Raw genomic sequence first — 12,064 nt, forward strand, 5'->3', positions numbered from 1 at the left:
GATCAAGGAGGGCACTTGTGATGAGCACCTGGTGATGTATGGAAGTGTTGAATCACTGTATTGTACACCTAAAACTAATATCACACTGTATGTTAACTAACTGGAATTTGAATAAAACTTTGAAAAAATTAAAAAAAAAATTAAGATAGTGAGGAAGCATTAAAGAAGCACTACACTATGTTTTAAGCAATATTAGTGAATCTGAACATTTTTTTGTGCAAAGCTACTAGAATGTGATTCTAAGATCTCCAGTCGTTGTTTCAAACCACACGTGCTGAAACCATTCTGTGTGTTAATCTGGCAGGCCCCCTTCAAATTTGAGGCAATATGATTAGGCAAAGACTATGTTAAATTCTGTGTTCTTCTTCCTAGTTAGTTTGAAAAAATATCAGTAACTTATAAAGGTATTATACCCAGAGTTTGAGAGAAACAGTACTATGTTTTATCTCTTCAAAATCAGGTCAGCCTTAAAAACTGTATGGATACATTTGGCCAGCCTCACAAGAGGGAGGCTTGTAGGCTCCTACAGGACTGGAGGGGATGTTATCACATGTGAGTCTCTTTTACAATGTTTGCACTGAAAAAAGGGACTGGAGATATGAATATTTGAGAAGAAGTCAGATGCACATCAGGCATCCCAAGACTAACTTTTTTGCTCTCTCTTCTGATACCTTCTTGGCTTAGATCTTCTTTTTATAATCTAAGGGTTAGTTCAAAATGAGGGAGACATCAAGTGACTCATGGACAAACAGATTGGTAGCTTGAGACTCTGTTGGGGTTCTTGCTTTCTGTGAGCTACAAATTTTGCTGCATAGAGGCTCTGGCCAGCGTTAAATAGTATGAAGTAAAAATGATGGGTGGTTTTACAGATCACACCATCATACTAATGGTATAATTATTAAGATATACTAGTGAACAAAACTTAATGATCTCAGAGTTATTAAAAACCAGAATGCAAATGAGATAAATATTAGAGTCACAATTATAAATGAAATAACATTTTAATAGTATAAATAATATTTAAATAATATCATTTTTTAAAAAATTTTATTTATTTGTCAGAGAGAGAGAGAGCACAAGCAGGGGGATCAGAAGGCAGCGGGAGAAGCAAGCTCCCCGCTGAACAAGGAGCCTGATGTGGGACTCGATCCCAGGACCCTGGGATAATGACCTGAGCTGAAGGCAGTCGCCTAACCGACTGAGCCACCCAGGCGTCCCTAAATAATATCATTTTTATAGTATTTTTTACTTCTTTTAATATTTTTATCGTACAGTAATGATTCTATTAGAAACACTGATTGCAGAATCATGGAAATTCCCCATGTCACATCAATTCCCAACCCTGACCATTTATTACATCGTGTACTTTTTAGTACATTTCTGATTTGTGGTGAACAAGTGAGCAATACCTATGTTTTTATTTTAGTGTTCTCACTGGTTTCCAAGCTTCCTTTCTTTTTTGACTGTGCGTTCTTTACATTTCTCCACGGTGTCTTCATCTCCCCTTATTTCCTCTTCTTATAGCATCCCAATGCTATAAGACCTACATATGACCTACATTAGTTGGCTGACACAGTGAGCTTGAGGATCTTGACTTGCTTTATGCAACCCATTCTCCATCACAGGGCCCCAGGACCACATATGACTTCAGCTCATATTTCCCCTGAATTCTTATTGTTGTACGTCGATTCTAGTAATCTTTAACAAATAACTTTTCTTCCTCCTACTCCATTTGATTTCTCATGTGACCCTTACGCATTTTCCACATTTGCCTTAGTGGAGACAGTGACTTGCCATAGTTAAGAACAATGTAGTCAGATAGACTTGGATCCAGACTAGGTCTCATCTTCTTACTAGTTGTATGATCTTGGGCAAGTTCATATTTTTAAGTCTCAATTATTCAGTTTCCCTAACTATGAAAGACAGGGATTATTGTGAGATTTTGGAAATAAGGAACTTGGCACTGCCCTTGGCACATGATACTCAGTGAAAGCTTGGTAGTTACAGGTTTGAGAAGTTACCAATGGAAAGGGGGGACTAATTTCTGTAAAAATCAGGAAAGGACAAGATATTGTGTGATAAGAAAGGGATGTTTTAGGAAGTAGAACAGTTGAAAGAACTTTTATCATACAGTTAAAAATAATAGTGTGTATAAAGTTATTATCCATAACCCTTAGGTTAGATGTGTTTTCAGAATTCAGAATTTTGTGGATTTTAAAAGGTAATGTATATTTCATATATTACATAAGATCTCTAGCAGGATATGGGGTAACATTCTTAAACAAATGGATATTTTTTTTAAGATTTTATTTACTTATTTGAGAGACAGAGAGATAGGGGGAGAGAGACAACATGAACAGGGAGGAGAGGGAGAAGCAGACTCCCCACTGATCAGGGAGCCCTATGCCGTACTCAATCCCAGGACCCCAGGATCATTACATGAGCCTAAGGCAGACTCTTAACTGACTGAGCCACCCAGGTGCCCCAACAAATGGATACTTCTGTAGGAAAACACTTCTGTATAAATTTTTATACAGAGGTATTAGCCTCCCATCATTACCCTCCCATAAATTCAAGTCCGATAAATGCCACCAATTGAGTTATGAAAAAACTTACTTTTCACAGCGTTTGAATCTGGGGATTACAGATGAGGGATTGGAGTTCTGAAAAATAAAAGGAGATTCTGCATTTCCTTATTGTGAGCCAAAAATTATTCTCTCATTTTAGTGATGTGGGTGTTTTCTACATTTTGTAAATGTGGGGCTGCAGATATTTTTCTTACTTCCATAGCCACACTCATTCCTCTTCCAGCTACCCTTGCCAGTTCACTCCAGACTATTTCTTCTGAGAATTAAGGGAGGGAAGGAAGTAGAACTTTTTAAGTAGGAGTTTCCTTGTTGGACATGGAAAACTCAGGTCATGTTGGGAAATGTTTTTTTCTTTATTCCTGGAATTTGTTAAGATGTGAAGTGTATAATAATATCTGGAAAGCAAAAGCAAAAATAGTCCCATTTCTTCCTTTATGGTTAAAAGCTCTGCCCTCTTAAATATTTTAACTCAAAAGGCATTTTGGCAATATTTGTTGTTAAATGTGAAATACTGACAATTTTAGACTATGTGTATTTTTTTATATAAATACCTATGGGTTTTTAAAGAAATGTATACTAACTTACCGACGGGTCAACATTGCTTTTTTCTTCCACTAATGAGGATCTATATCGATTTTTAGTTCATTCCTTTCTATTTTCTATTGATCTGGGGGACTTGCTATGAGAATGAAAATTGTAATTAAATCATAGTTTAGTAATACATAACTATTACTCAGAATTGATTCCAGGGGTTTTGTTTTTGTTTTTTAGTGTCCTACTGAAACCAAAGCAACATTTGGGGTCCACCTTAAAATAGTAGGAGACTGGACAGGTATGTGGAACATAGAGCTTTAAGGTACATACTTTGAGAATAATGGGTCATACAATAGTTTGCATGTGTTTAAGTAGTACGACTACTAGCATATATGGAAATGTGTATATGTTCTCAAGCTTTTGTTTTGTTTTCTTTCTTTGCATATATAGTTTTGATAGTCATATTTTCTTTTTGTAGGATGCATTTTTGGAATTCAAATACCTTGGATATCAATAATTGTCAATAATGTATTGTTTGCTGTGTTTGCAAATCATTGGTTTCTGTATACTTGTCAGGTGCACTGGCAATAGTGGGAAGAATGAAATGTGTTTTTTAGAAAATATGATTTTAAAATTGGTTGTTGGTTTTACTCTCAAAATAATCAACACCTGGAATTGGGATTTATATTGAGATTTAAATCTTCCAGTTCTTGCATGATTTTTTTGTGGTATTACCTATGTGTATATATCAACTCCACAGCATCTTTGGAATAGTGGTCATTTTTAATAGCAAATCTATTAGTGATGTATTACTCATTTATTCAATAAAAAATTTTGTATTACCTGAGAGATGCATTATATTAAGAGTTCTGAATAAATAAATGAAATATTATTCATTCTTCTATTCTCCTGGTCCAACACAGTGACTAAAAAGTGAGTGCTCATCAAATGTTAGCTTGTTGGCTAGTTGTTTAGTTTGGTTGTTCAAAAGAAAGAATGCAGATTTGGACATGAATGCAAGTGTAAATAAAAATATTTTCTAATTGAGTGCTAAATTAGGAACAGGAAATTGGAAAAAGGTAGATTAGTAGTCTAGGGTTATAAGAGGAGCTTCACAGAGAAGAGGGACTTTGAGCTGAACCTTGAAAATCAGGCAAATGAAGAAGGAAGTAGGTCATTTTAGTAGAAATCACAGCATTGTCAAAAATCAGGGAGGGTAATGCATAAACCATATCTGAGAAAGGTGAGTCAATCAGCCTAGTAGAAGCAAAGATTTTATCTTGGGAGTACTATGGAAAAGACATTGAGAGTCAGCTCAGTGCAGATCTTGAATGCCTTGACAAGATACTAAAATAACTTAGAGATGCTAGAGAACTTTTGAAAGATTTGGAGCATCATAACAAAAATAGTATTAATAATTTGCTAGTTGGATGGATTAGAATTAAGGAAAGACTTACTGGTACTGGAAGGCAAAGGAGAAGAGTCAGTGGAGGGGTGGGAATGGAAAGAGGACTAGAAGGAATGGATTTGCAAGCACAGGTTTAAGAAGTTAGCACTGGTATGTGGGGACTAATTTCTGTAAAAATCAGGAAAAGACAAGATATTGTGTAATAAGAAGGGGGTATTTTACAAAGAAAGACATTTGAAGAGCTTATATCATACAGTTAAAGATTACAGTGTGTAAATTCTTTATCTATATAAAGGGCAGCCAGCTTGGAATTGGAGACTTGATGAAAATGGAGAAAATAAACAACATAGTATTTAATGGGCAAATGATGAGATTAGTCAAAAGATCTTTGAGCATTATGACCTATTCAGAATTAGGAAAAATCAGGCTTCAATAGATATAGTTTATTTGCTTGCACTCAAAAGAGATCACGGTAGCCCCTTGTTAGAAAAACACTGGTGTAATATGAAAATAATAATTCTCATGATAAGCCCAGAACTAGTTGACATAATCATAGTTGTTTTGCAGTATTTGACAAATGTAGAACAAGTAAAGGTCTTCTTTGCTAAGAATCCCAATCAAATAAGAATTAACCAGTAATGAATGGTAATTGATAAAACTCTATATCTGAAGGGAAGCAGCACAGTGAAGATATAATTTAATGCATCACGGTAAGGAGAAGCTTCATGATGGATTGTTACTAGCTATTGTTACTGAGTTTCTTCATAAAGTTATTTTCTGTTGTCAGTAGCTCATTAAAATAAATGATTACCTCATCATTTATTTCAATCTTTCCTTTTATGAACACCTACTAGTTTTAATTTTATCCTCCTTTTTTATGTACTGTGCCATTGAGGGAGAAACAAGATCATTCTATTCAGAGTTCAGTTCCAGTCAGATGCATTTCAATTAATAAACCTTCGTGGTTGTTGACTTTAAATATTTGTTGACTTGGAAAAAAATGTCAAGCGTTCATGCATAAAACCCCTAAATGATTCTGCACTAAATAATGTCTGGCACTTCAGTTCAAAAAAAGGTTTAGCTATCTCAAAACAATAGAATTATAATTATGGAAGGAAAACTGGGAACATTACTCCTAAGATCGTTGGGTTTTGGTCTAAAAGAATTGATTAAAACTTAGTATTAAGAGCAATAGGGGTAGGAAATACCAAAGGGGTGCTTAAAATTTGAGTATCAGCGGTTTGCCTTTCTAAACTGACAGATATTTTACAGTTATCTTTTTCTTCCCTGAAATATGTTCTGCCTTGGGCAGGTGGAAAGAATAGGTTTTATACTGCCCCATGGATGATCTTTCCAAGACTAATCAATGATACCCAGCAGCAAAGTGACCAAGAAGCAATTTAAGCAGCTGCATATCCCAGGGCAAGGAGGCCTCAAAGTTTCAGATTTATTGTCTAGCTTTTTATTTTAACCAGGACTCTTGTTGCACCCCTTAAGTATGTGAAAGACTCATTAAGTTTGGAAGACCCTTCAAACCTCAAACACGATTTAGGTTTTTCCTTGAAATGATGGTGGTAGAGTGGGTAGACTGAATTACTCAAGGGGATTTATCATCATATTAATATTTTGTTGCTTTTCTAGAATCAGTCATACTTTCCAATTTCAATACATGGTCACAAATTGCCTACTGGTTTGATTATCATTCTAACTATCCAAAATGTTTTGTTATTTTGTGCATTAGATGTCATTACTATTGAATAATGTCTGAGATAATGTTATACTGTTGGTTTTTTTAGTGTCTAAATAGCAGCTTACTCTAGAGAGGTTAAGTTTTACTACAAAAGCATTATATGCATAATATCTGCATTGAAATTAATCTAAAAATTTTGTCTCTTTTCCAGTCAATAATTAATGGATTGACAACTGGATAAATATGCAACAGAGGGCTTATTGCATATATCATATAATAGCTTTTCCTTGAATCAGGGGTATCAATTTCTATCAATTTATTGTCTATTGGAAAGTATTGCTATAATCAGAAGATATGGTTCACTTTGAGGATCAAAAGTGGTTAAACAGGGCCATATAACATCATGAATTTGCCTTAATACATAATACATTGATACTCGTAGTACAAGTAACCTTAGATAGGACTTTAGTTGAAGACTAGACCAAAAAAAGAGTTGATAATTCTCTCTCTATTTATTTCTATGTCCCCACCAAATTATCCAGGTATATATTATACTTCATCTAGCTGATTGTTTATGAAAAGATTAAAACAGAATATGTGTAATGCATTTAAGGTATTTTTTTTCATTTGGGGAACTCTCCACAAGTTAGATTATGACCACACAAATTATAATAATGTTATTATTTTCTGAGAACGTGTTTTAGAACAATTGTGGCATCCACCTTATACCACATGTATCTGTGAATGGCTTTTGGTGGCTGTAAAAAAAAGCAAAAAATTAAAAATACTCTTCTTGAATACCAACCCTATTTTGGAGGACATGCCCAAAAAGCAGATCCAAAATAAGTTTGAGCAAACTGGCTTTTTTGAACAGCACAAATCATACTTGGATATATGAAATATCTGGGTTTTACATAATGCATGTTCACATAGTGTAAGGTTTAGCTTAAGCCCATAATAAATATGAGTTTTCAATTGCTACATCTACAAAGGAGTGACTAGAAATACTCTTTGTTGTTGTTTTTGTTGCTTTGACTAGCAAATTAACATGGTTAGACATTTGTGGAAGATAACATTTAATCTCTTTGTTATTTAGGCTAATAATTAAATAGTTATTAAATACCTACTGTATACCAGACACTGCATTGTGTCTGGAGATACAGAATTGGCCAAAACAGACAAGGTCTCTGCTCTCCTAGAGACTGTATTCTAGTCAGTAGAGATCTCCAATAAACAACAACAACAATAAAAAACAAGGTATAATATGTTAGATAGTGATAAATGCTATGAAGAAAAATAAAGGTAAGGGAGTAAGAATGATCAAGGGTGGGAGTGCTGTTTAGACCGGGTGTTTAGTTACATACAAGGAGATGAGGGGATGTCAGGTGGATTTCAGGAAGAAGTGTATTTAGACTAAGGAAAGAGTAAGTGCAAAGTCCCTGAGGTGGGAATAAGTTTGGATACTCAAGGAACAACAAGGAGGCCAGTGGGGCTGGAATAGAGATGGAGAGGGAGAGAATAGTAGGAAATAGATCGGAGAGGTAAGCAAGGCATTGGACACTATAGGCTATAGGAGGACTTGCATTTTTATGTGATTGAGAAAAAAAGGCATGGTTTAGAAATCTACATCTGAATGATACTATTTTGTTTTAATACATACTACCTAGTGGTTGTCAGGCTGAGGTTATTTACTTATTTTAGATGATTGCATTGAGGGAGAAGGGGGAAAAGGTGGGAATTCAGAGAGTGGCAGAAAACAGGTCAAACTTTTTGTTGGGGTGGGGAATGTATCATCATTTTAATGATGCTTCAGTAGTGGTTTTATCTCCTGCCATATGGCCCTTGTTTACGGGGTCTGGTAGCCTGGTGCCCCATCAAGCCCCTGTGATGGTAGTAGCTTCTTTCTATTCTCTGGATTTCCTCACGGTCTTTTAACTTCAGTTCTTCCCTCACCTAAGTTACTAGTTCCCTGTATTAAATTCCTTCCACTTAAATTATGTAGTCATTCCTGGTTTTGGTTGGATTTGTACCATTACAGGAGGTCTGCAAAGCCTCTTTGAACAGAGCTCTGAATCTATACTATATACTATATACTATTAATAATGGGGGAGATGAGAGAAAGCATAAAAACCCTGAAGCAGGCAAATGTTTGTGGTCAAGGACCAGTTAGAAGTGCATTGTTGCTGGAACTGAGTAAGTGGAAATGTTGTAGGAAATAAAATCTGAGGTTACCCATGGACCAGACATGGTAGGCACTTATGGACTTCAGTTTTATTTTAAATCTTATAGCGAATCATTGGAGGATTTTGATTAGGGTCTGACTCACATTTTAAAATGGTAACTCTGGCTTTTGTATAGAGAATATGATGGGGGTAAGCTAGAGTGGGAATTAGGTGATGAGTTTAGAGAGAAGCCCTTACTCCTGTCTAGACAAGAGAAAGTGCTAGTTACACATAGGGTGACAGTGACAGGGTCATGAAAAGTGGATGGATTATAAAGGTATATCTGACAGCTATTGTTGATGGATTGGAGGCGGGATGTAAGAAGAGTTAGGAATCATGGGGTGTCTGAGTGGCTCAGCCGGTTAAGGGGCCAACTTTTGATTTCAGCTCAGGTCGTGATCTCAGGGTCGTGGGATCGAGCCCCACATTGGACTCCACGATTAAGGTGGAGTCTGCTTGAGATGCTCTCTTCCTCTCCCTCTGCCCCTCCCCCTGCTCTCTCTCTCAAATAAATAAATAAACTCTTTAAAAAATTTTAAAAATTTAAAAAAAAGAAGAGTTAAGAATCAGAGATAATCTAAGTGTTTAGAGTAAGTAAGTAAGTGGATGGACAGTGCTGCTGTGTATTGAGTTAAAGAACTTTGTGGCATATCAGGGAGCACAAGAGTGGCCATTCAAATTCCATTTTGTACAGTTTAAATTTGAGATGCCTCTTAGACTTTCAAAAAGTAAGGTTGAATAGGCCATTGCATGTGTGAATCTGGAAGTCAGGGTAGAGATCCAAACCTGGGAATTATTGTATTCATGGATCAGCTAGAATAGTAATTCTCATCTATGTAAGATTTATAAACATTTTAATATACATTTATATATATCTTACATAGTATATGTTATGTTTACATTGTATGTATTTGCCCTGTATGTCATTACATTAATATACATTTTATAGCAATTTATATTCATTTTATAGCATTTTATATACCCACTTTACATTCTTAAAATGCAATTTACAGATATTATGTACACAAATGATTTTTAAAAACCAATATATTGGTTATATTGGTCCTAACCTTAGTATAAAGAAGCTATTAAAATAAAATAATTTATAGTAAATGATTTACATTTCATATTTAAATTTTCAAACATGACTATACTAGAAGTCATAATGAAATATGTGACTTAACCCACATACAGAATGATCATGAATAAGACAGTTCTAAATACAAGATCCCAATACAATTGAAATACTATGAACACTATTTTCTTTATGGTGTGATTCTCCAAAATAGTGAACTTCTTTTGGTTAAGTTCTAGACAAAATAGTTTACAATATTACTGCAGTTTGCAGGGTGGTTGCAATCTTGGGGTTTTTTAGTGCCTATTTAGGTCATGTAAAAACTTAGCATTTTTGATAAATGAGTTTTTCATCTACATGAATGTCCAGCAAGTCGTTCGAGAAACAAGCAGGAAATGGGATAATTCCTTGTTACGTAGCATCCCATCCTCCACAATGTTACAGGATATCTAATGTCTCCAACCCCTACCCTCCAAACTTTAGTAACTGCTGATCATCATTGTGAGAATCAAATTGCCTCCCCAAGTTCTGAAAGCTGCTCCTCCAAAGTGGCACTATCCTATCAAGAGTAGCTACTTTAAGAAATATGTATAGATAGAGAAGAAGTATAACAGGGTCCTGAGACTTTCAACACATAGAGTCCAGCAAAGGTGACAAAGGTGGAGTGGCCACAGAGATAAGAGGGAAATCAGGAGAGTTTGAATCCTGGACAGAATAAGACATTTTTTCAAAAAAAGAGGCATTGATCAATTGAAACAAATGCTGCTTCTGAGAAGTGGAGTAAATTGCGGACAATTAATGACATTGAGAGCTGTGTTTTTAATGGAGTATTGGGAACAGAAGGCTGTCTGAAGTAGGTCCAAGAGATAGTAAGAGAAGTAGAGGTGGTCCATACAAACAAACCCAGTGATATGTTGGGGCCAGCTCCTGTGAGCTCATTGGATCATTGAGTGCTTCTCTTCCAACTCTTTGTCCAGTGATGTTAAGCTTAATAGCTTTAAATCATCACAGTGTATTTATTCCACAGAAATTGACAGATATCATAAAAAAAGGATTTAAAAAAGACCTGGCTGTTAAATATTTGCCAAAACACCACTGGGCAAATTCTAAGGAGTTTCGATATAAAATGGAATAAAGCAATAAGTCAGGAGGAAGGAAGGAGGATTTAGGGACAAGGCAGATATAAGTTAAGAGGACATATAACAAATACATATGTAGAAATATAAAATATATACACATACACATATATTTAATTTGAGCAACTATAATATGTTTACATACTTCTGGGAACAATGAGAATGAAGTAGAGAGGAAAGAGTTGATATTGCTGGAGTGATAGAGGGTATAATCACAGAAGCAAGGTCCACATGTGCCTCTTCATGCACTCCAGAAGAACTGGATTCACTGCAAGTGGAGGAGTTGACCGCAGAGAAGGCAGCTGAGCAGTTCATGCTTCCTAACAGGAGGGAACACAGAGAAGATGGTTGCAGAGCATGGCTACAGATGGATTGGGGGTTTGGAGTAGAAGGAATGAGGTTTCTCTTCTGGATCCTTCTGTTTCCTTGGTGAAAAAAATAGAAAGGTTATCACTGAGACTGAGGATGGAGGAAAGTATGCTGAATTTTGAGGAGATGGAGGAAGGTATCACGTATCATTTGAAATAGTAAGTTGATGAATGAAGCACAGTAGCCCTTCTGAGATGTGCCAAGAGGCCTACTAAGGTATGTGGTCCAAAATTTAAGTGAGACAGCTCAGAATAATTGTGAATTTTTCCAGGCATGTCCAGTTCTTCAGATTAGCTATTGTGCAGGTAGGGGCGGCAGTGGTGGTGGTGGATTTTACCAGCATTGGTCTACTCCTGATTGAATTCACTATGGCTGTCACCTCCAATCCATTCTCTGCACTATAGCCACTGAAGCTTCAAAGCCTGAATCAAATTAAATCATTTCTCTTGCTTCAGTTACTTTAATAGCTTCCCATTGCTCCTAGGATAAAGATAGAAAACCCTCATGATGGCCTAGAATGGCCTCTCTGCTGAGGTCCTGACCTACCTCTCACCTTGATTGAACTGTTTCTTCTTCTCTGCACTACAACAACATTGGCCTTTTGGTTCATTTTTGTTTTGCTTGCTTCCTTCCACCTTATCTCTATCCTGATCCATATGTTAACAGTACTCTCCACCACCCTGCTCACCCCTACTCACACATGTGCCTGGGATCTTTAGATCACAGCTCAGGAGTCATTTCTTCTATAATAAGCCACCTAGACAATTTTAGGTGTTCTTTCTTATATGCTGCTATATTTCTGTTCTTAAGGGCACTTATCTCCATTAGTAACTATATATTCAAAGTGTTATCATTGCTGTAGCAAGTTTCCTCCAATAGAATCAGCATAATTATGGTAATAATCTTTTTGCTAACCACTGTATTGAAGGCCTATTAAAATGGTTATTCGTAGTAAATGTGATTATTTGTTAAGAGAGGAAGGAAGGAAGGAAGGAAGGAAGGAAGGAAGGAAGGAAGGAAGGAAGGAAGGAAGGAAGGAAGG

The 12,064-nt window shown here is 35.9% G+C and overlaps 1 protein-coding gene across 4 annotated transcripts in view; it reads left to right on the plus strand.

Annotated features, from left to right (window-relative positions):
* Positions 1-12,064, plus strand: part of NOX4 (NADPH oxidase 4) — a 361,705-nt gene that overhangs the window by 97,894 nt on the left and 251,747 nt on the right. For all 4 annotated transcript variants that reach the window (XM_035009409.1, XM_035009407.1, XM_035009408.1 and 1 more), the window contains one exon: positions 3,360-3,420. In XM_035009409.1, coding sequence (XP_034865300.1) covers positions 3,360-3,420 — 61 coding nt within the window. The remainder of the gene's footprint in view (positions 1-3,359; positions 3,421-12,064) is intronic.

Source organism: Mirounga leonina, unplaced genomic scaffold (genome assembly GCF_011800145.1).
Source record: "Mirounga leonina isolate KUSES-001 unplaced genomic scaffold, KU_Mleo_1.0 Mir_153, whole genome shotgun sequence".
NCBI classification, from domain to species: domain Eukaryota; kingdom Metazoa; phylum Chordata; class Mammalia; order Carnivora; family Phocidae; genus Mirounga; species Mirounga leonina.